The following is a 25,026-nucleotide window of genomic DNA, read 5'->3' as shown; positions in this document are numbered from 1 at the left end:
ACTTCTTCCTGCAAAGGCATATTAAAAAAGGGGGGAAATTTTACATGTAAAAACAAGCTTTTATCTACTAGGGATAAGAACTTATACTTTTTTACAACACAGGGGCATCTCCCACCCTGAACGTATGCCATGTGGAACCAACTTATACCCCAGAGAATTAAACACTGACCGTCCAGCCCTGACTCCTGGATCCCAGACATAGAAACGACAGAGTTCTCCACAATAGCTCCAGGAACTAAATCCCCTCCAGGGCATCCATAATGCTGCTCTGACACCAACATGTGCCAGTTCTAAATTGATAACCTGACAACAAAGAAATGGGAACAATTTGATCTAAGAGCAAGTTTTCCTTCCTCTCCAGCCAACGATAAGACAAAATCAGAAGACATGTCACCTTTTGATCTGTGCAAAAGCCAAGATTGCTATATACAGGCGACTGGTTGTTACAACCAGGACTGGATAGTATGCATCCCAGGACCAAAACAACAACAACAACAACAACAACAAAAAGCACTAGCTTAGCTTTTGGTCTATGATCTGTTCAACAAACAAGATCTCCAGTTCCAGAGGTCTGACTGAGACAATCACAACTGAACGGGTCTTCCAGAAGCATAACTAAAGACTCTATCCCAGGCTCTATCCTAGGAGCAACGTAATGACCAGGACCACCAACTACAGAAGATGGATTAAAACGACACCGAAGAAGCGGAACTGCTACAACCACAAAGAAAGACTTCATCATAAGCTCCATTCCTTGAGCTGGACAGACACCAAGATCTCTAGATACAGAGGTCCGATTTTACCATCCATGATGAAGCAGAAGTCTTCTATACACCAAAAAAGCACAGAGGGGAGAGTAAATGATCATGCAAGGAGTCTATAGTTGATCCCATGACAGTATACTTTAGGGGTGGAGAAACCTTGTATCTCCTAGGCCAAGGGAATTCTTTCTATAATACCCCCAATAGTTACTGTGCCTATTCAGGAAAAAAAAAGCACAAAATAATCATTTTTCCACATATATATTTATTGATTGATCGATTTTTATTGATGTCTTTATTTTGGTGTAGATATTGAAGTTGATGTCTCCAATTTTATTTTATTTTATTTTATTTTCTCTTCCTCTTTCTCTTTCTTTTTGTACTCTGGCATGGTTTGATTTCAGAAATGAGACTATTGTGTGGTGCTTGTCTTTATTGCTGTAGTGCTCACTGGATATTTAATTTGATATTTCTTTCTGTATTGATGTGGTGTTTCAATTAACTTTTTCATGGTCTCACTCAAACTGAGGTCGAAAGTCTCTAAAAGGACTTATTTTTTAGCTTATTTTATTTATTTTTATTTTTTATTTTTTCTTATTTTTTACTCCATTCTATTGCTTTTCTTTCCTTCAAATGAAACCACATAACTTGAATTATCAAGCTCCACCTCTCAAATAGAGGGGAAACAAGGGAGGATACCAGTACCAAACAGATATATGATCACTAATAGTAAGCTAGACAAAGAGGGGACCACCTACTCTAGCAGCCCGGGGGGGTGATGGTGGGGTGAATGGGTTGCAGGAAGGGAACGGGGTTGGGGGGGGACAAATTTGGTGATGGGTATTCTCCTGATTCAATGTTAATATGTACCTAAAATACTACTGTGAAAGATATGTAAGCCTATATGATCAAAATAAAAATTAAATAAAAGAATATGGGAGGCATCACTTTCCCCAACTTTAAATTGTAGTACAAAACTATAGTCATTAAAACAGCATGGAATTGGAATAAAGACAGACCCTCAACTCAGAGGAATAGACTTGAGTATTCAGAGAATGTTCCCCAGAACATTAACTAATGTTCAATTAACCAATTAATCAATTAATCTTTGATAAGGGGCAAGGAATACAAAATGCAGCAAAGAAAGCCTTTCAACAAGTGGTGTTGAGACAACTAGTAAGCCACATGTAAAAAATGAACTTGGACCTCCAGCTAACACTATGCACAAAGGTCAAATATAAATGTATTAAAGACGTTGGTATCAAACCTGAAACCTTAAGATATATAGAACAGCAGGTAGATAAAACATTCCATGATATTTAGACTAAAGGCATCTTCAAGGAGGAAACAGCACTCTCCAAACAAGTTGGAAGCAAATATAAACAGATGGGATTATATTAAGCTGAGAAGCTTCTGCACCTCAAAGGAAATAGTGACTAGGATGCAAAGAATGGGAGAAACTATTCACCCAATACCCATCAGATAAGGGCTAATATCTAAGATATACAAGATACTTAACAAGAAAAAAAAATCAAACCTCATAAAAATGGGGAGAAGAAATGAGCAGAGACTTCCTCAAAGAAGAAATACAAATGGCCAAAAGGCACATTAAAAATGCTCCACATCACTAATCATCAGAGAAATCAAATCAAAACAACAGTGAGATACCATCTCATGCCACAGAGATGACACATATCACAAAGAACAAAAACAATCAGTGCTGGCAGGGATGTGGAGAGAAAGGAACTTTCATTCACTGTTGATGGGAATGCTGTCTAGTCCAGCCTTTATGGAAAAACATATGGAGATTCCTCAAAAAAACGGAAATTGAGCTCCCATATGATGCAGCTATACCACTCCGAGATATGTACCCTAGAAACACATAATAACAATATAAATATGCTTTCTGCACACCTATATTCATTGCAGTGCTATTTACAATAGCCAGAATCTGGAAACAACCCAGATGCCCGACAACAGATCAATGGATAAAGAAACTATGGTACATATATGCAATAGTATACTATGCACCTGTCAGGAGAGATGAAGTTATGATATTTTCCTATACATGGATGGACATGGAAACTATTATACAGAGTGAAATAAGTTAGAGGGAGAGATAGACACAGAATAATCTCACTCATCTATGGAATTTAAGAAAAATAAAAGACATTATTGTAATAATATCCGGAGACAATAGAGATGAGGGCTGGAAGGACTGGCCCATGATATGAAGCTTACCACAAATAGTGGTGAGTGCAGTTAGAGAAATAACTACACTAACAACTATCATGACAATGGTAATGATTGAGAGATGTAGAATGCCTGTCTCTAATACAGTCAGGAGGTGGGGAATAGGGGGATGGGAGGCATTGGTGGTGGGAATGTTGCACTGGTGAAGGGGATGTTCTTTTTATGACTGAAACCCAACCACAAACATGTTTGTAATTCATGATGCTTAAATAAAGATATTATTAAAACAAAAAGAAAACAATATGGAAGCTCTGACTAAAAATTGTGGTTGCAATTATTATATTTCTCTCTTGTTCCTACTAATAGCACACCCAAATAATAGTTTAAGAATGCAAATAAAAGTGATGCAACTTCACAAAGACATTAAAGAAGAAAATACCGCTAATGCAAGGTGTCCACAATATTTTGAGATGAGGAGAGGAGAGTCAATTGCTTTGGATCAAGCTTTTTATATTCAGATAAGTTCTACTTGGGAGGAAAGCCAGAGAAGCAAATCAATTCATGACACTTTACCCAAAAAGTCCCAATAGCAGTAGGCACCTGAAAACACAATGTTTGACTAAAAGTCTGCTAGAAGCGTTTTAAATTCTCAAACATTTCCCCTCATCCTTATAGTCAGGGGACCATCTCTCTCTGCTCTTCTAGAGGAGCTCAATTTATAAAAAGAAAAATTGCAAAGAAAAGAGCTAAGTTGCAAAGAAAGGAATTAATAATTTTCCAGTACATGTATTTTCTTGATTAAAAGGTGCTACAAAATGCACAGCACTATTAATAAGCAAATACCTGCATGTCATGAGATTTCATGAAAATGGGATAAATAGGATTTCATAAGTCTTCTTGAAAGGAAATAAAATAGATTTTATAGAAAATTTTAAACATTCAATTACCACTTAGTTCTCAATTAGTTCTCAACAACATTACAAGACATTACGAGGCACACAAATATGACTTTGAAATGTTTATAGAAAATTATTTTTCAATCAAAATTCTTCACCCACTCAAATGGGTGAAGATAGAAATCTAGTGTAAAAATAGAAAAAGAAAAGTTTGTGTATTCAGGTTCTCACCGAATTTACCATCTATGAACATGTGTCTCTAAAAATGGGGAAGGGGAGAGAGACCCTGCACGGGGAAGAGCTGGGAACTATAATTCAGGATGGAAGAAGGCAAAGGGAATTAATTGTTCCCAAGATGAAAATGAAGAGATGCCATTGGAAGCTGGGTCCAGGCCTCACAAGAGACGGAGAAACAAAGGGATTGAGGGGATGGTGTGTGTGTGTGTGTGTGTGTGTGTGTGTGTGTGTGTGTGTGTGTGTGTGTTTCCAGAACAGAATGGTGATGATAATACACTTGCTATGTTTGATAATAGGAAAGTAGTTGGAAGTAACACTTAAGAAAATCATGGATATAATAAATAGTCATGCCATGGAAAATATGTGAACAAGGAAGAAACAAAAATTTTTGGAAAGATTTATAAAAAATGGAGCAAGCAAAAATAATGATATTATTATGAACTAAAATTTCAAATTTATAATATATAAACACTCACTTGAGCCAAAACCAGGAATGTATTTAGAATGTTCTGGGGATAGAAGAGTTTTCAGGAGTGTATATTAGGCAGTGAAGTAGATCAGGTATTAGCTATCTATATATTTAAACTTCAGAAGTATATAGTTTCTATTTACTTCAGAAGTATATAGCTATAGAACAGAAAAAACAAATAGAAAAGTTAAAAATGCTTGCTATGAAAGAGAAAGGGAAGGAGTAAGTAAAATAGTACATTTAATTTTTGGTTTGGAGAACCACATCCAGTAGTGCTCAGGATTGACTCCTGGCTCTGAGCTCAGCAATCTCTTTATTATTATTATTATTATTATTATTATTATTATTATTATTATTATTATTATTATTATTAGTTTTTGGGTCACACCCGGCAGTGCTCAGAGGTTACTCCTGGCTCTACACTCAGAAATCACCCCTGGCAGGCTCGGGGGACTATATGGGATGCCAGGATTTGAACAACCGTCCTTCTGCATGCAAGGCAAATGCCCTACCTCCATGCTATCTCTCCGACCTCCATACTATCTCTCCAACCCCCATCAGTGATCACTTTTTACCAGGGTTCCCAGAACTATATTGGGTACCAGGGATTCAGCCCTGGTTGGTTGTATGCAAGGCAATAGCCTTACCTGCTGTACTGTCACCTATGGCTCCCAAATGACATATTAAAAAAAATAGGTCATGTGCTTACTATTTGATTTTGAAAAACAAAGTCTGTTTATTCTTTCAAAATTGTAGAAAAGTATTAAAATTATAGAGTCACGTAATCAGATGTTATATTGATTTTCATCAAGAATGATTGTGGACCATGTATTTGGGGGCTTTTGGTCAGCTAGGTAAGAAACCTTACTCTCTATCATGATCTGGAATCTCTACCCTTACATGCTTACTGTCAGCCATGTTAGTTAAAACAATTAGCAGTGATGACTTACTGCTGGTCCAGACACATTGTTTTTTCTTCACTAAGGATAATCTACATACATAGGACTCATTGAGGACCTTCTAGTGCACTGGAGACTTTCTAGGAATGAGGTCGTGTTTCTAGGACCATTCTCCTTGCGTTTCTCTTTGCTTGATAGAAGCATCCCCAAGAGCGAATTGGGAAACAGAAAACATACTCATCTCCACTTCCTTCTTCATTGCAGGGTGGAGAGCACTGCTACTACCACGGAAGTATTCGGGGCATCAAGGACTCAAGGGCGGCTCTCTCAACCTGCAATGGGCTACAGTAGGTGGCACTGGGCAGTAGGGGCATGAACTTCTTCCCTAAGCCTTTCCAACTCTCTCCCGCCTACCCCAGCTATAGTGTCAGGTATTTTGCTCAGGGTCTCACACATACAAAACTGGATCTTTACCATAAACTAGATCTCTGGCCTCTCTTCTTTTAATTACTTTTCTATTATAAATGTTTATTTTAGTGATATTTGGGAGGGCTTCATGATAAACCTGCAAATGGCATAAAGAAATAGACCCATCAAATGTATTACTTATCATAATACATGGTTAGCAGAAAACTCAAAGAGGAACTAAATGTCAGGTCAATATCTATTCTCCCATTTGGTTTATACTGTGAAAGAGGAGGCCAAGATTATGGCATGACTGAACCTAGCGCAGGAAAATTTCCCACAGAGATACATTCTAGAAGACTTGTGTAGACTGGACAAGTGTTGGGGGCAAGAAGATGATGTTTTCAATGATCTTTAAACACAAGGGCCTATTTCTCTACCGATGATATGGATTTTCATAACAAGACATTGGTATCTGTTGTACCTATTTTATAACAATAATTTATATCATTGGCCATTATGAATATCCTATCCCCGATTAATATTAGAATCTATCCGTTTAATGCCAAATTAGCTGTCATTTATATGATATTAATGATCATCTAGATGCCTTTTGTTGCCTATGTACTCTCTGGCTCAGTTCTGGGACCACAGTGGGATTTCACGTGGAAATACATATGCTATTTGGTGCACTATAAAGGCATTTATTCAGGTGACTATTTTTAGAGGCACAGTATGAAGTTCACTTGCTATTTTTTGCTGTTTGCTCATTTTTTAAAATTCTCTCCTTTTGCGGTTCCTCATATCCTAGTGGTATGTTTGAAGATAATACCTTTGTATATATGATAGAACCACTGGACCTGATTCAAGATGAGGTAAGTGTGACTGTGACATCAATTTTCTTCTAGTCCCTTTTTCCTTTGAGCATCTTTGACTTTGTTCAATGAAGAGAAAGGCATGTCAGTTCAACAAGAATTTACACGTAGTACCTGACTTTCAAATTTAAATGAGAGCTGAGTTTAGAAACTTGAATTGCATATCCCAGTCCACATGGAAGTAAGGGAGTATTTCAAGCATCATACAATTTTTTTTCCTAAAATGAAGACCATTTTATTCTAAGGTATGGAGAAAGCAATGTTCCTAAATTACAGCCAGTCTCCTTTAGTCCCTCCTGCCCCAATCATCCTTTGTATTCTCAAGTTAGAACCAAGGTCTAAGGTTTGGCCACATGTGATACTCTTTCCCTCTTGTTTGATGCTCTGTACACCACAGCTAGGTGAGAACATCTGGCACTTGTCTCTCTGTCTTACTCACTTCTCAGAACAAGCACCAGTTCCATCAAGTGGCAGCAAACTGGCAAATGCCCTATTCCTTGTAGCTGCACAATATTCCATTGTGTGTGTCTGCCACAACTTCTTTATCTTTTCCTCTGTCAGATATTTGGGTTCTTTTTATTTCCTGGTTATTGTATTAAGTGTTGCCTTGCCTGTAGTTATGTATATAAGCCTTCCAATTTTGTGTTTTTTTTTTGTTCTGGAGGTCAATGCCAAGTGGGTGATAGGAAAGTAAGCTCTATCTTTATTTATTATTTTTGGTAAATCTCCACACTGTATTACAAACATTTCCACCATAACGAATGAGGCTTACTTTTTTTAAACTACATCTCTACTCATACCAATTATTGTTATTCTTTTTAATATATGCCTTTATCCCTAGTGTGGCATGATACTTACTCCATTGTCATTTTGATATAGATTTCCATGATAATAAGTGATATCGAACACTTGTTATGTGATGATGTTGGCCCCTCTTCTTGGAAGTGTCTGTTAGTCTCTTCCCAGTTTTGGATAGGTTTATTGGTTTTTTTAATTATTGAACTTGGTGAGAGCTTACTGTATTCTGGATATTACCATATTATCTGATATAGTGTGTATGCAAGTATCTTTTCCAAGTCAGTTGGGTGTTTTATAAACTTTAGCTACAGGGTTATTATTTTGGTCATGAAAATCCCCTTTTTCATTTATTGTGTTCCATTTGTTTATTTTTGTTTCTGTATCTTTGCCAATAGAATCACAGCATTGACACTACCTGTGAGATACCAGATCCCGGAGCATTTTGCTTCCACTTTTCTCAGTGTATTTTACTTGATGGATTCTGATCTCATTTCAAGCTCTTTGATCTACATCCAAGTCATTTTTTGTATATATGGCAGGAGATGTGGATTCAGTCTCTCATTTTAAGTCTCTTTCAAAAGCGAATTTTTTAAAACAATTTTTTAAAATGAAGGCACCACAATTTACAAAATTACTCCTAGTTGAATTCCAGGCACTCAGTTTTTCCATCACCAGTGTCTTATTTCTTTTCTCCAATATTCGACCTCCTTGAGAGATCACATTTTTTATTTTGATTATTGTAGTTTGATCTCATGCTTTCAGATTTGTTGGTTCTGTGGGTCAGAACCAACCTGTTCACTATAATATGCCCATAGCCCTTGCCCCCAGCCTCCTGCCCCTGTTACTTTCCATCCAGTTTTCTTTTTATGCATGTTTTTAGCTTATCTATATAGTTTTTCCAGAAAACTGTCCTTGCTCCATTTCATGTACCCATATCCTTGGTCATAGGATAAATGTCAACAGGTCTGGGGATATATCTCTGTAATAAGAGATAAATGTTCTTTTATTAAATAGTATTTTATTTAAGTACCATGATTACAATTTCAATCATAAAAAGAACATCCCCTCAAAATAAAAATTAAAAAAAAAGAACATCCCCATGCCCACCCCCATCTCCCACCTCCCCCACCTCCTGCCTGTATTTGCACCAGGCATTCTGTTTCTCTTACTCAACGCCATTGTCATGATAGTTGTTAGCTTCATATTGTGGGCCAGTCCTTCCACCCCTGCAGAGATAAATGTTCTTATTATAAGAAAAATATATGTAATAAATTGGAGGTGATGAGATTAGCTTAATGTGGCACTCATTTCATATTCTGTGTTTCTATACCAAATAATCATGTTGAGTATTTTACACTTATGTAGTGTGATGTGTCAATTATATCTTAATAAAACTGATGGGGAAAGAAAGAATTTTTCTAATAATCTGATATGTTAATGAAATAAAGCAGCTTTAAAATTCTATATGTTCATCAAATATAGTAGTTATGGCTTAAACATACTTATTATTTTGCTTATTATTATGCTTATTAGTTATTTTAGGTGCTGGAGATTAACTGGTAAACAAAATAGAGTTAGAGCCTAACCCTAAGAGAATTTATAGACTACAACAAACTTGAAGAAACAGGATGATTCAGTAATTATGGATGATAAGCTCATAATATAGGTTAAGTAGCAAAAATGAAGCCAGAAGAATATAATTGAACCTTCTTTTTAACTGTCCAGAGATGGTAGTTTTGAATAAAGACCAATGAAAATTAGGGAAGAACATTCCAGAAGAGCAAACACAAAGGCCTTTGTAGGAGTGAGTTAGGATGTTGCAGAAATTTGATCTAGTATGTGATCTAGAATTCTCTTTAGAAATGAGTGGAGCAGGAGGCAGAGTGGGAAAATGCAGGCACTAGAAGAACAGAAATTCTATAGTGAAAAGAACTCCTAGTGGGAAAATAACAAGTTGAGAGTGAAAATCAAAATATTGTAATAATTTTATGAGAGGACAAAAGACTTTATCTTCAGAGATTTCAGCATATAGATAAATGGCAAAAGATACTACACTTTAAGACTATTGATAACATGAGTTGAACTCACATTCATTTTATTGTTATAACAATGTATATGAATGGGGTGAATTTTTCAAATTTGAGGTAGAAAAGCCATTACATTAGAAACAGTTATTGTTTGAATAAATTGAATTTTTAAAGATCATAGTAGATGAAAATTAATGAAGACCATTTCACTTAGATCAAGAAATTTTTATTAAATAACTTTTTACCCACTCCAGAACTAGATGAATAGCCAGCAAAATTATTAAATTCTGAGATTGGCTAATGACCCTGTGTGCAAGAAACCAAACCAAAGAAGAAACAAAAATAATAGTCCTTAAGCATTAGCATTTTAAGATACATATCATGAGGGTTGGAACAATAGTACAGCAGGTAGGGCACTTACCTTGCATGTTATCTTTGTCCATCATGAAAAGAGAACAGAACTGTGGTTAAAATTTTAGCACTTAGTTTTTAAAATTCTTGCAAATCCAATTATTAGTTTCTTTCCCCTATATGTCTTTCACCTGTTACTAGTACCAGAATTTAGAGTTTCAGTAATCGCATTCAGTTTTTTATATTTAAGTTACCCAGTTCTCTGTGGAGTGGGGGAAGGGCTAGGACACACTCAGTGGTACTTGGGAGATGCCCATAGCTATGTGCTCTGTGGTTGTTCCTCATGATGCTCATGGGAACTGTGGATCAACATGGACCAAGTCCAAACTCCCATATGCTAAGTGTCTACCAGTCTATTGAGTTGTCCTTTCTCTAGCTCCTGATTGACTACTATTTTCAAATTTGTATTCTTTGTTATAAGGCACACAATGTAGATTACAATAATATATCATTTCTTTTTTTTTTTTAATTTTTATTTTTTTATTTAAACACCTTGATTACATACATGATTGTTTTTGGGTTTCAGTCATGTAAAGAACACCACCCATCACCAGTGCAACATTCCCATCACCAATGTCCAAGTCTCCCTCCTACCCACCCAACCCCCGCCTGTACTCTAAACAGGCTCTCCATTTCCCTCATACATTCTCATTATAAGGAAAATTCAAAATGTAGTTATTTCTCTAACTAAACTCATCACTCTTTCTGGTGAGCTTCCTATGGTGAGCTGGAACATCCAGCTCTTTTCACTTTTGTGTCTGGAAATTATTATTGCAAGAATGTCTTTCATTTCTCTTAAAACCCATAGATGAGTGAGACCATTCTGCGTTTTTCTCTCTCTCTCTCTGACTTATTTCACTCAGCATAATAGATTCCGTATACATCCATGTATAGGAAAATTTCATGACTTCATCTCTCCTGACAGCTGCATAATATTCCATTGTGTATATGTACCACAGTTTCTTTAGCCATTCGTCTGTTGAAGGGCATCTTGGTTGTTTCCAGAGTCTTGCTATGGTAAATAGTGCTGCAATGAATATAGGTGTAAGGAAGGGGTTTTTGTACTGTATTTTTGTGTTCCTAGGGTATATTCCTAGGAGTGGTATAGCTGGATCATATGGGAGCTCGATTTCCAGTTTTTGAAGGAATCTCCATATCGCTTTCCATAAAGGTTGAACTAGACAGCATTCCCACCAGCAGTGGATAAGAGTTCCTTTCTCTCCACATCCCCGCCAACACTGTTTGTTCTCATTCTTTGTGATGTGTGCCATTCTCTGTGGTGTGAGGTGGTATCTCATCGTTGTTTTGATTTGCATCTCCCTGATGATTAGTGATGTGGAGCATTTTTTCATGTGTCTCTTGGCCATTTGTATTTCTTCTTTGTCAAAGTGTCTGTTCATTTCTTCTCCCCATTTTTTGATGGGATTAGATGTTTTTTTCTTGTAAAGTTCTGTCAGTGCCTTGTATATTTTGGAGATTAGCCCCTTATCTGATGGGTATTGGGTGAATAGTTTCTCCCACTCAGTGGGTGGCTCTTGTATCCTGGGCACTATTTCCTTTGAGGTGCAGAAACTTCTCAGCTTAATATATTCCCATCTGTTAATCTCTGCTTTCACTTGCTTGGAGAGTGCAGTTTCCTCCTTGAAGATGCCTGTAATGTCCTGGAGTGTCTTGCCTATGTGCTGTTCTATATATCTTATGGTTTTGGGGCTGATATCGAGGTCTTTAATCCATTTGGATTTTACCTTCGTGCATGATGATAGCTGGGGGTCTACGTTCAATTTTTTGCAAGTGGCTATCCAATTGTGCCAACACCACTTGTTGAAGAGGCTTTCCCTGCTCCATTTAGGGTTTCCTGCTCCTTTATCGAAAATTAGGTGGTTGTATGTCTGGGGAACATTTTCTGAGTATTCAAGTCTATTCCACTGGTCTGAGGGCCTGTCCTTATTCCAATACCATGCTGTTTTGATAACTATTGCTTTGTAGTACAGTTTAAAGTTGGGGAAAGTAATTCCTCCCATATTCTTTTTCCCAATGATTGCTTTAGCTATTCGAGGGTGTTTATTGTTCCAAATGAATTTCAAAAGTGCCTGATTCACTTCTTTGAAGAATGTCATGGGTATCTTTAGAGGGATAGCATTAAATCTGTATAATGCCTTGGGGAGTATTGCCATTTTGATGATGTTAATCCTGCCAATCCACGAGCAGGGTATGCGTTTCCATTTCCGCGTGTCCTCTCTTATTTCTTGGAGCAGAGTTTTATAGTTTTCTTTGTATAGGTCCTTCACATTTTTAGTCAAGTTGATTCCAAGATATTTGAGTTTGTGTGGCACTATTGTGAATGGGATTGTTTTCTTAATGTCCATTTCTTCCTTATTGCTATTGGTGTATAGAAAGGCCATTGATTTTTGTGTGTTAATTTTGTAGCCTGCCACCTTGCTATATGAGTCTATTGTTTCTAGAAGCTTTTTGGTGGAGTCTTTAGGGTTTTCTAAGTAGAGTATCATGTCATCTGCAAACAGTGAGAGCTTGACTTCTTCCTTTCCTATCTGAATTCCCTTGATATCTTTTTCTTGCCTAATCGCTATAGCAAGTACTTCCAGTGCTATGTTGAATAGGAGTGGTGAGAGAGGACAGCCTTGTCTTGTACCAGAATTTAGAGGGAAGGCTTTTAGTTTTTCTCCGTTGAGGATAATATTTGCCATTGGCTTGTGGTAGATGGCTTCAACTAGATTGAGAAAGGTTCCTTCCATTCCCATCTTGCTGAGAGTTTTGATCAAGAATGGGTGTTGGACCTTATCAAATGCTTTCTCTGCATCTATTGATATGATCATGTGGTTTTTATTTTTCTTGTTATTGATGTTGTGTATGATGTTGATGGATTTACGGATGTTAAACCAGCCTTGCATTCCTGGGATGAAACCTACTTGATCGTAGTGGATGATCTTCTTAATGAGGCATTGAATCCTATTTGCCAGGATTTTGTTGAAGATCTTTGCATCGGCATTCATCAGCGATATTGGTCTGTAATTTTCTTTTTTTGTAGCATCTCTGTCTGGTTTAGGTATCAAGGTGATGTTGGCTTCATAAAAGCTATTTGGAAGTGTTTCCGTTTGTTCAATTTCATGAAAGAGTCTTGCCAGGATTGGTAGTAGTTCCTCTTGGAAAGTTTGAAAGAATTCATTAGTGAATCCATCTGGGCCTGGGCTTTTGTTTTTCGGCAGACCTTTGATTACCGTTTTGATTTCATCAATGGTGATGGGGGTGTTTAGATATGCTACATCCTCTTCCTTCAACCGTGGAAGATTATAAGAGTCCAAGAATTTATCCATTTCTTCCAGGTTCTCATTTTTAGTGGCGTAGAGTTTCTCAAAGTAGTTTCTGATTACCCTTTGAATCTCTGTCATATCAGTAGTGATCTCTCCTTTTTCATTCCTAATACGAGTTATCAAGTTTCTCTCTCTCTCTTTCTTTGTTAGGTTTGCCAGTGGTCTATCAATCTTGTTTATTTTTTCAAAGAACCAACTTCTGCTTTCGTTGATCTTTCGGATTGTTTTTTGGGTTTCCACTTCATTGATTTCTGCTCTCAGCTTTGTTATTTCCTTCTGTCTCCCTATTTTTGGGTCCTTTTGTTGAGCACTTTCTAGTTCTATTAGCTGTGTCATTAAGCTACTCAGGTAAGCTCCTTCTTCCTTCCTGATGTGTGCTTGCAAAGCTATAAATTTTCCTCTCAGTACTGCTTTTGCTGTGTCCCATAAGTTCTGATAGTTTGTGTCTTTATTGTCATTTGTTTCCAGGAACCTTTTGATTTCCTCCTTGATTTCATCTCGGACCCACTGGTTATTGAGTATGAGGCTGTTTAACTTCCAGGTGTTAATGTTTTTCTTCTGAGTCCCTTTGGAATTCACAAATAATTTCAGAGCCTTGTGGTCAGCAAAGGTAGTCTGCAAAATTTCTATCCTCTTGATATTATGGAGATATGTTTTATGTGCCAGCATGTAGTCTATCCTGGAGAATGTCCCATGTACATTGGAGAAGAATGTGTATCCAGGTTTCTGGGGGTGGAGTGTCCTATATATATCCTCTAGGCCTCTTTCTTCCATTTCTCTCCTCAGGTCTAGTATATTCTTGTTGGGTTTCAGTCTGGTTGACCTATCCAGTGTTGACAAAGCCGTGTTAAGGTCCCCCACAATTATTGTGTTGTTATTGATATTATTTTTCAGATTTGTCAACAGTTGTATTAAATATTTTGCTGGCCCCTCATTTGGTGCATATATGTTTAGGAGAGTGAATTCTTCCTGCTCTATATACCCCTTGATTAATATAAAATGTCCATCTTTGTCCCTTACAACCTTCCTGAGTATAAAGTTTGCATTATCTGATATTAGTATGGCCACTCCAGCTTTTTTATGGGTGTTGTTTGCTTGGATGATTTTTCTCCAGCCTTTTATTTTGAGTCTATGTTTGTTCTGACTATTCAGGTGTGTTTCTTGTAGGCAGCAGAAGGTTGGATTGAGTTTTTTGATCCATTTAGCCACTCTGTGTCTCTTGACTGGTGCATTTAGACCATTGACGTTGAGAGAAAGAATTGTCCTGGGATTTAATGCCATCTTTATATCGAAATTTGGTGTCTTTTGGTTAGTCTTGTCTTTAATTAGGTCTTTCAGTTTTTCTCTTAAGACTGGTTTTGTGTCTGTAAAGTTTCTGAGCTGCTTTTTGTCAGTGAAACCATGTATTCTTCCGTCAAACCGGAAAGTGAGTTTTGCTGGGTATAGTATTCTGGGTGAAGCATTCATTTCATTCAGTCTTGTCACAATATCCCACCACTGCTTTCTGGCATTGAGTGTTTCTGGTGACAGGTCTGCTGTAAATCTCAAGGATGCTTGCTTGAATGTAATTTCCCCTTTTGATCTTGCTGTTTTCAGAATTCTGTCTCTATCTGTGGGATTTGTCATTGTGACTAGGATGTGTCTTGGGGTGGTTTTTCTGGGGTCTCTTTTGGTTGGTACTCTTCGAGCATGCAGGATTTGATCACCTATATTCTTTAGGTCTGGAAGTTTCTCTTTAATGATGTTCTTGACCATTGATTCTTCCTGGGAATTTTCTTCCTGGGTCTCTGGGACTCCAGTGATTCTTAAGTTGTTTCTGTTGATCTTATCATAGACTTCTATTTTCATCTGTTCCCATTCTTTGACTAATTTTTCCGTTGTCTGCTCATTTGCTTTAAGTTTTTTGTCCAATCTCTCCTGCTGTATGGAATTGTTATGTATCTCATCTTCCACAGCACCAAGTCTATTCTCAGCTTCTGATACCCTGTCCCAGAGCTTATCCATTTTGTCATTCACTTCGTTTACTGACTTTTTCAGTCCTGTTAGTTGACATGTTATTTCAGTTTGGAGTTTTGTCATTTCTGCCTTCATATTTTCTTGGTTCTTATTAGTGTTCTGTTCAACTCGATCCATGGTTTCTTGGAGTCTGTTGAGCACCTTCCATATTGCTAGTCTAAAGTCCTTATCTGAGAGGTTGATTAGTTGTTCAGTCATTATCTGGTCCTCAGAATTGTCATCTTCATTCTCTATGTCTGATGCTGGCCTGCGTTGTTTCCCCATTGTCACACTTGTATTGTGGGTTTTTCTACGTGTTGTGGTGGTATTCATTGTCTATATGATGTAGGCAGCACACTCCTCTGGCTCCTCCCTTTCTGGATGGGCTGGCTTGCCTCTAAGGGAGGGGAGTCCTCCGTGGATGAAGCCTCACACTGGGTCAAATCTTAGGCCCGAGCATGCAACAGAGAAGACAGTCCAGAGAGAAATGCTTGCTTCTCTGATATAGCACAGTTCTTATTGTGATTTTTTCTTATTGTTGCAATGGTGTTCTTTTCTTAGAAGGAGCGCACGGCCGCGTAGCGAAGCGGAGCGGCCGTGCTCTGATGGAGCCTCTTTTGCTCCACTCCCAAGAGTTTCACACAAGAGGACAGTAGACAGATATTTACAGTTCACACTCACAGTTGGGCCCCTCTGCGCAGGCTTAGATTCGTGTCTTTTCCCCGCCTGATGTCCCAAGCAGGGAATCCAGCTTCTGCAGCAGTCTGCCGGCCGGTTTTTATGTTCTGAATCCCGCCCTGGAAATGGCCTCTGGGATAGGGAGAGCAGATTTCTGGAGCCTCTTTTGCTCCACTCCCAAGAGTTTCACACAAGAGGACAGTAGACAGATATTTACAGTTCACACTCACAGTTGGGCCCCTCTGCGCAGGCTTCTCCTCCTATTTTCAACAGGCATTAATAGAGCACTCAGCTACTTTCTCAATAATATATCATTTCAAATATTAAGTAATACTATATATTTGTAATGAATATCCTTCATTGCATAAGCAGAACAAAACTCCATGATTGTTATTTATATAATCTATGAAGACCACTCTTATTTCATAACTTTTTCTGATGATAAAAGAAAAAATTGTGAAAAATTTAGGGAAGCAAAAAAGCAAATATACAACTAATTTATAATCTTCATCATTTTCATTTCCCAGAGGTAATTTCTTTTTTGATATGTTCTTCCAGAGTCTAAATGTTACCTTCCCACATCCTCTAATAAATAAGATTACAATATTGTGATGTAATTTTATACAGTACTGTATACTTGAGTCTCAGTATCTTTATCAAACTGGAATGAAGTATATACAACATGGAAATTGAGGTGATGATATTGTGTGATATGTATATTAAAATTATTTTTACATTTGTGTATTCAGAAAGGTGAACTAATATAATATATAAGGATAAGATATTTCCACTAGTATAGCTTCTAAAGTAAAATATGTTAGTTTTTTTAAGATTATTAGGAAGAATTGCTACTTTTTCTCTAAACTATGCCACCAATATATTATTACTAACAGTAGTTTTATGAGAAGGCTCTTTGTCTTGCAACCGTAATTAACTTTTGATAGTATGGTTTTGAAATCTTTTTTGACTTGTACTTGATTTTTTTTTAAATTTCAGTTATAAAAAGTGGTAAGATATTTCATGTTCATTTTCATGTATTTATTGACTATTTATGTTTCTTGTGAATTTCCTATTCTTAACCTTGAAGAGAGTAATAAATAAAATTGTTTCTCTCTGAACTCAAGCAATTGGATGACATCCAATTTATTTTAAATTAGAATGATAGCAAGACATACTTTTCAATTTTTTTCTCTGAAAAGATGGGCAGATAAATGTACTTATTTTAGGATAGATTTTTGAAGATGTCCCAGTATATTTTTCTATCAAGGTTTGATTATCTCTTGAGTCCTAATAACCATTATTTTTGTTTCAGAAAAGCACAGGGCGACCACATATAATCCAGAAAACATTGGCAGGACAGTACTCTAAGCAAATGAAAAATCTCAGTAAGTTTTCCTGAAAATGTTCATCACGTTTTATATCACAGAGGCTGTAGATCAGGGATCTCTCTCTCTCTCTTACTCTCCGTCTCTCTCTCTCTCTCTCTCTCTCTCTCTCTCTCTCTCTCTCTCTCTGTCTCATCTCTCTCCTATATCCTCTCTCATTATCAGGTATCCTCAGCACACTTATGTTTACTCTTACAGCATGTGATGTTGCTTTTGCATATAAATACAAAATTTTAAATACTCGCTGCAAAAGTTTTTGTGATTCTAAGTTCTAAACTAAAGGAAACAAGGGATATACTCTGAAATATTGGGAGGTCCTGTGATTTTTTTAGTCAAGTGCATATTGTTGATATCTCCCATTTTGTTTTCAATATAATTTGGAAGAAAACTAACACATTTAAGTCAGGCTGTGAAGTGATAAGTGGTAGTTTGACTTCTTTTTTTCATCTGATGGTGTTTCGATTTTGAGAGGACCTATATTCTCAATGCCACCCTTCCTTCACGATACAGTTCAAAGCATATTTCCATTGAATTACAGTCCAACATCAATTTCTGTTTTTGTTTGTTTGTTTTTGAATACAGGCATGGAAAGCAGTGACCAGTGGCCCTTTCTGTCTGAGTTACAATGGTTGAGAAGGAGAAAGAAGAGAGCAGTAAGTGTGAGTGTGGCATTTGAGCCTCAGTGGAGCCAGTTCAGTCCCTTAAATCCTGTGCCCATCACAGCACCATATCTCAGTCCACTCCTGACCACTTAGATTTGGTTTTTCCCTGCAAGCAAAATAACACATAAGAAAGCGCAGTGGCTGATTGCTTTTTATTGCTCCTTCTCTAGTAGTGATGCACCAAATTACTGTGTTCTGCAAGTGCTGACTTCAAAGAAGAAATGTATTGCTTTATTTTCTGTCTTCAAATAGACATTGCAATATATATTTTCTTCTTCTTTTTCTTCTATACAAAATGTGGTGAACACTTCCCAACTTCTCAATTGCTTGTATAAGATATAGAAAGTGTCTGCTAACAGAGGAAGTAGAGGGAAAAATTAGGTTTTGAAATGTGGGTGAATCACACTTACTTGTTTTTCTCTCAAAGTCTAGCTAATCTTTGATCCTAACAAACTTCGAAAGGACGTATTTTCTGAATGAATTCATTTGACCATAACAATTGCTAAATAAGAATCATGTGATCATGTCATTAACCACTGTCATAGAGTTCCCGCGTATTTATAAATGTATAGGGCTTGGAAACTGAAATTATGTTCTGCGTCTGTTTCAAAATAGATCGGAAAGCTGTAATGATGGGAACTGTTCGGTAATTACATGGTGAATGCTATGTAACTGAGAATTAATTCCACAGCTTATAGATTAACATTGTAATTTACTAGATAACTTAATGGGCAGTTATACTGGAAATTGCAGATTTTAGATGTTTTGCTAAATGTATTTGCACAGCCACCAAAATCTTATTTACTGTTAAATTATTTTTTTTCATGAATTTGGCTTTTGTGTTATTTTGTTTTGTATAAAATGATTATAAATACTTTTACTTATATATTTTTTGTTTAGATATTTCAGTTTTCTTTCTGTTGAAGATGTGGCTGGTAATAAGAAGTTTTGTATAAACTACTGACATTTCACTTTACTGTATTTCTACCTAATATACAAATTTATAATGACCATGTGAATATAGAAAAAAATGCATTAGTGATTTTTTTTTTCGGTTTTTGGGCCACACCCGGCGGTGCTTAGGGGTTACTCCTGGCTGTCTGCTCAGAAATAGCTCCTGGCAGGCTCGGGGGACCATATGGGACACTGGGATTCGAACCAACCACCTTTGGTCCTGGATCGGCTGCTTGCAAGGCAAACGCCACTGTGCTATCTCTCCGGGCCGGCATTAGTGATTTTTTTTAGTTTCTAAAAGTAAATTAAAGTCCAAATGATTGCTAAAATTTTGATTTCTGCTCTTAATGGTTATGAGTAATAATCAAACAAACTGCAATAATTGTCAGTGTTTCTTTTCAAAGTTATCTGATTTGGAGTTTGTATTTTTGATTCCATTGAGTTAATATTTCTATTTGACTATTTTGATATCTGTTTCAGACATCATAAAGTATTCTAATTACCTGTTTTAGTGAAGATTGTTTTGTAGAGGTTTAGGTAGACAGGAATTTTTAAAAATTACATATTAGTGCCAAAGAGATTAAGATTTATTTATCTTAACAAAATTACGCTATGCATCATTATTTAGAACATTTTAATAAGTGAAATATAAAATAAGTGTGGGTTATTTTCTACTTAAAATATTTAAACATTTTAAATTTCCATTGACTTGTCATTTCTGGAATGTATTTTGCTTCATATTCAAATATGGTTTGCTCTTTATCTAATGGGTATTTTAATGATAATTAAGTACAATATTTTGCTGAATACTTTAATATTTGTTTATCCACGTTTTATTGTAACTTTCGCTCACCAAATTTCTTTCTATTTATTAAATAGCAAGAATCATTCTAAAATTATAAAATCTTTGATGTTTTCAAAGTCAATGTAAAAATAATTTATGTGGCTAGATCGATAGTATAGAGGGTAGAACACTTGCCTTGCATGTGGCTGACCTGGGTTTAACCCCTGGTACTTTGTAAGGTCCCTCAAGCCTCACTAGGAGAGATTTTTTGAGGTACCCCAAACTAAGCGTAGAACCAGGAATAAGCCCTGATCACCTCTGGATATGGTCCCCTGAACCAAAACAACAAACAGACAAAAACTTTCTATCAAACACCATCTGACCATATATTTTTATTTTTTATAGCCATCACGTGGTGTCTTTGAAGAAATGAAATACTTGGAACTTATGATTGTAAATGATCACAAAATGGTAAGAATAGAGGATGGATGAGTTTTTAAGCCTAATTTCTTACTAAATGTTATACTTTATGATTAATTTTTATTTGTTCTTATTAAAAAGCAAGATATTTTGATGACTAATTTTGGAAGGAAAGCAATAAAGGACTCAATTTATATCATGGTATTTGGAAACACTGCTTTATAGAATCTTTACAACTATTAACTTTCCTCTATTGAACACCAATTATAATGCATGTATCTAACTGTTGGGTATCTTTTACTCATCTTGACTTAAAATTCTCCATCTTTACTTTTCTTTCTCTTTATTCTTGGTCAGTACCTTACAGTTTTATCTCATGTCTTTGTTCTTCTACCATGTTATTGTAAATGTATGCTCCTAATTATTTTGATTATCTATGGTAGATATAAATGTAGAAGATTAGCAAATACAAGTAAATGTCCAAAGAAATTATCTTTGACAGATGACCTATCTTCTTTAAATATTGACAGAATAATCTCCTGTTATTTCTGTCAGAGTAATACTGGCCCAATGTGTCCTTTCAATATCCCTAAAAAGATAGCTGATGAGCAATTCTTGTCTCCCCCTTCCCTTTAGAAAAGATAGTGGAAACTTTTTCAACTAGACTTTCCTTTCTCTTACAAACAACCTGGCTGAATTATTGAGCATATCAAGAGTCTTGGCTAACCAGCTGATTTTCTAGAAATCCTTGTGATGTGCTAGCAACTGCTTACCAGCTAGTTTCCTGAAAGGAAGTCTCAGTCCATGATGTGAATCGACCAGAGCTGAACTCTGCCTACCCAAGTGAGGTCACTCAGTGAGGAGCTAGCAAAAGGGATTCAGTTGTACCTTAGGAGCTGGTGGGGACCATCTTCCTAAACTTGTTTTGGGCTTATTGCAATTCTACAGTGTAATTTTGGAAAATAACCTTAATAATATAGTAATTGCTTTTAGGAAAACAATACTGTATCTCAGAAAAGATAGGGAAAACTGAGAATCTTTGAAGATGGGCAGGAGTGACAACACAGCTCATAGGGTGCTTGCCTTGCAGTTGGCTGACCCATATTGTCCCATATTGTCCCCCCCTACACCTGCCAGGAGTGATCCAGAAGTAAGTCCTGATTGAGTACTGCTGATTATGCCTTTTCTCCCCAAATTAAATTTATGAAATACTTAGCAGGGATGAGTGAAAAGCTTGTAGAAAATTGCAACAATAGTTCAAAAAGCTTTGAAAATCTCTGTAGGTTCTAGTTTTAAACAAGATTGCAAGTATATTTTTAGATTATAGGATAAACTTTTGTTCCATAGCAAAGAGACAATGAGGAGTTCTAATCAGCAAACCTACTCAGAAAAGGCCTCAGTGTCATGTATTTTTAAATGGTGACTTATTTATATTCACACATTTATTTCTGTGTCTGCCTATTTGATGCAGGAGCAATGAGTGAGACTCTGTGTAGGGTCATGGTTCCCAAGTTCCTCAGTATTTTCAAGAATGAAAATACTGGATAGTTATGATGCTCAGACTCAGAGTCAGAAGGTAGAAAAGTTTATTGGAAAAATAGAGGAGAAAGGAGGAACTTAGCATAGGACTAAGTTACATATGGTTTATTTTGTAGGATGTTTTGTAGGGAAATGGAACCTTTGTGTAGGCTTTATTACAAAGGGTACAAGGCTTTACTACAAGGTCCCTACAGAGGGGTTGGCTATTCTGAGTCGTTAGGTTTGGGACAATTGTTTTAGGCATTGTTTGTCATCAGAGCCTCTTTGTGACCTCAAGTTCTGAGGTAGAATTCTATAGTCTTGAGGAATTATTAACTCCCTGTTTATCACAAAGTGCCCAGGAATTCTCAAGAGAATTAAAAATATATTGGAAAAAATTGGAAAGCAATTAGGACTGGGGAGTGTCAAAGATGGGACTGCTCACAGCAGCTGGTCAGGGAAAACTGAGGCTTTCTCTTTCATATAGTTAAGCAACAGCTTAATCAGGTTGAATATTATTTTATAGAACACTCAATATTCTTTTCTTTCTAGTTTTTTTCCTTGTCTAGTAACTTAAATATATTTCCTGAGATCTTTTGGTAGAAGAAGACTTTATTGAGGCTGCATACAATTTAGGAGAGTTCTTCCCTAGTGAAAGGAAAACTAAATGTAGAGGCAAAAATAGAGATAATTAAGATTTAAGTGGTGGTGTTTCTGAGGAATATTAAGTTGCCTGAAACCTTAAGATAATTCTTTCATCCAAATTATTTGGTTGATTGGAACATTGAAGTTTCCCCCAGCAACTTCCTAATTCTTAACTTTGTGAAATTACAGCTTTAGAAACCCAAAGTTCTTTCAACATTTAATTTGCAAATTTTTGGAGAGAAAGGGAAGTAATAAATAAATGCACAAGCTTTTAAATCCACAAATGGCTTTCATATATTGCCAGACATTAAGAAAATTATTTCTCAGACCTAAGACTTGTGATTTCAAATGTTTGAAGGGACGTGAGACAGATCTGAAGTGACTGTCCTAAGAGAGAAACTTGCTACATTCTTAAACATTCTATCATTGAAATTCAGTTTGAATTTATTTTTTAATCTTTTAAATAGGAATAATTTAAGACATGTGTTTGTCTTATGAATAATAAAACAGTTCTTTAAGATGCTATTTTTAGTATGAACAATTTCTACACATTACACCAAATAGTCTGTGCTGCTACATTTTGAGGCTACTGAATCTTCTAAAGGCAAAACTCAGAAATTTATCTTATTATTATTAAAATGAGCCAAACCATGTCATTTATCTTTGAAGTCAGAAAAAAGTACTGTAATTACACAAATACAGTTGGAGTGAATATGTGCTAAAAATGAAAAGTTAAAAGATTTAGGGCTTCAGTTGTTGCTCAATGGGAGAAGAGAGATAGAAGAGAGAGAAGAGAAAGAGAGAGAGCGAGAGAGCGATAGTGAGAGAGAGGGAGGGAGAAAGAGATATCATGCTCCTGGGTTTGATTTCCCAGCTTAGTGGAAAAAACAACTTTTAATCCTTTTTTAAAAAACCATCTTTTATTAAATACTTTATTTAAACACTATGAATATAATGTTCATAATACAGTTGTTTATTTTTCAGAGATATAAAGTTATATTCATGATTGAGTTTCTTCAGTCATACAATGTCCAAGTTCCTTCACCAGTTCACATTCCCCAACACCAGTGTCCCCCACTGATTTCCCTCTCATCCTTCCCCTGATCTGCCTCTGGGCAAACATTCTACATCTCTCTTTCTGTCTCTCTCTTGTCTCTCTCTCTTACTTCCTCCTTCTCCCCTCCATTTTAGACACTGTGGTTTACACTATTGCTACTGAGGAGTACCATGTACATCACTTTATCCCCTTTCAGTACCCACTTCTTGTCCAGAATGATCATGCCCAACTTTCATTGTCATAGTGGTCCTTTCTCTGCCTTAACTGCATTCTTTGTGACAAGCTTCTTACCATGGACTTGTCCTCCTGAACCTGTCTCTATTATGGTCTTGAATCACCATGAGATACAAAGTTGTCAGGCTGTTCACAGTTGAGTTAGTTGAGTTTTAGCTGTACAGTGTTCTAGAACTCATCCCTTCACCAGTGCCTACTTTCCTCCTCTAATGCTCCAGTATTCCTCTCCCAATCCCAGCCTGTCTCTTGCAGACACTTTTCTTTCTTCCTTTTAGACACTGTGATTTGCAGTGAAGGATACCATGCATTACCCTTCATATTACTGAAGGATATCATGCATATCACTTTCCTTTCTTTTAGCACCAGTTCTTGTCCAGAGCTATCATTTCTAACTCTTATTGTTATAGTGCTCCCTTCTCTGCCAACCACCCTCCTTATATTTTGGCCTTTTGACTAAGGACCTGATTTTGATTTCTATGGTGCTCAGGGTTTTACTCCTGATTATGCACTCAAAAATCACTCCTGGCTGTGCTCATGAAACCATAAGGGATGCCAAGGATAGAACCTGGTTTGCCTGCTTGCATTCAAACACCCTCCCCACTGTGCTAATACTCTGGCCCCTATTAATATTTTCCTGTCTGTTCCTGTGCTTTTGGCTCATATCAATCAACATATTACTCTTCATGCTCATCTAGATCTCAACAGATTTCATGCCTTTATTTCTTTGACAGCTGCCTGGCTTTTCAATGTGTAAATGGACCATAGTTTCTCTATTTGTTTCTCTATTCTGGGACACTTGGATTTTTTTTTTTCAGATTTGGACTATTGCGATAAAAGAACTTTTAGTCTTGAATGATCATAAAGTTTAACAGACAAAGAAATCAGTCAGTTGCCAAAGAAGATGTTCACTATTTCAGAAATATTTCATCTGGTCTCATAAGCTAAATGTAGACTTTGGACTTTAAGACATTAGTACAGTAGTTCTTTCTACTACATTGATAGTTATGGTGATTTGCCTTTCAGGAGATTCAGTTTGACCCCGATACCAAATATTCCAATGAGTGATCTCTGAGCAGAAAGCCAGGAGTAATCCTGAGCATCACTGGGTATGGTCCTAACCCCTGACACAACACACACACTCATATACAATGCATATACACATATACATGCACACACATATATGCACACACATACACTCATACAAATACATAGGTGCACACACACAAACACACACCACCATTATGTCAGAGTCTCTACTAAGTATGTTCTTTTGATCAGAATAGTTTTTCTTCAGTTCCAGGAGGTTATTTTTTTTTGAAAAGTTCTCTTTTAAGTTGTCATAACGAAGCCATAAATTAGATCATACATCAGAGTTCAGTCAGTCACAGGGTAAA

At 36.5% G+C, this 25,026-nt stretch overlaps 1 protein-coding gene across 1 annotated transcript in view; it reads left to right on the top strand.

The window, feature by feature from the left end:
* ADAM23 (ADAM metallopeptidase domain 23) overlaps positions 1-25,026 on the top strand; it is a 215,444-nt gene that overhangs the window by 125,285 nt on the left and 65,133 nt on the right. Inside the window, exons 5-9 of the mRNA XM_049772905.1 lie at positions 5,720-5,802; positions 6,672-6,735; positions 17,286-17,358; positions 17,941-18,017; positions 20,164-20,229. Coding sequence (XP_049628862.1) covers positions 5,720-5,802; positions 6,672-6,735; positions 17,286-17,358; positions 17,941-18,017; positions 20,164-20,229 — 363 coding nt within the window. The remainder of the gene's footprint in view (positions 1-5,719; positions 5,803-6,671; positions 6,736-17,285; positions 17,359-17,940; positions 18,018-20,163; positions 20,230-25,026) is intronic.

The sequence above is a fragment of the Suncus etruscus genome, chromosome 5 (assembly GCF_024139225.1).
Source record: "Suncus etruscus isolate mSunEtr1 chromosome 5, mSunEtr1.pri.cur, whole genome shotgun sequence".
Taxonomy (NCBI): Eukaryota; Metazoa; Chordata; class Mammalia; order Eulipotyphla; family Soricidae; genus Suncus; species Suncus etruscus.
The sequence above is the reverse complement of the archived record's forward strand: the minus strand, read 5'-3'. Positions and strand labels throughout refer to the sequence as shown.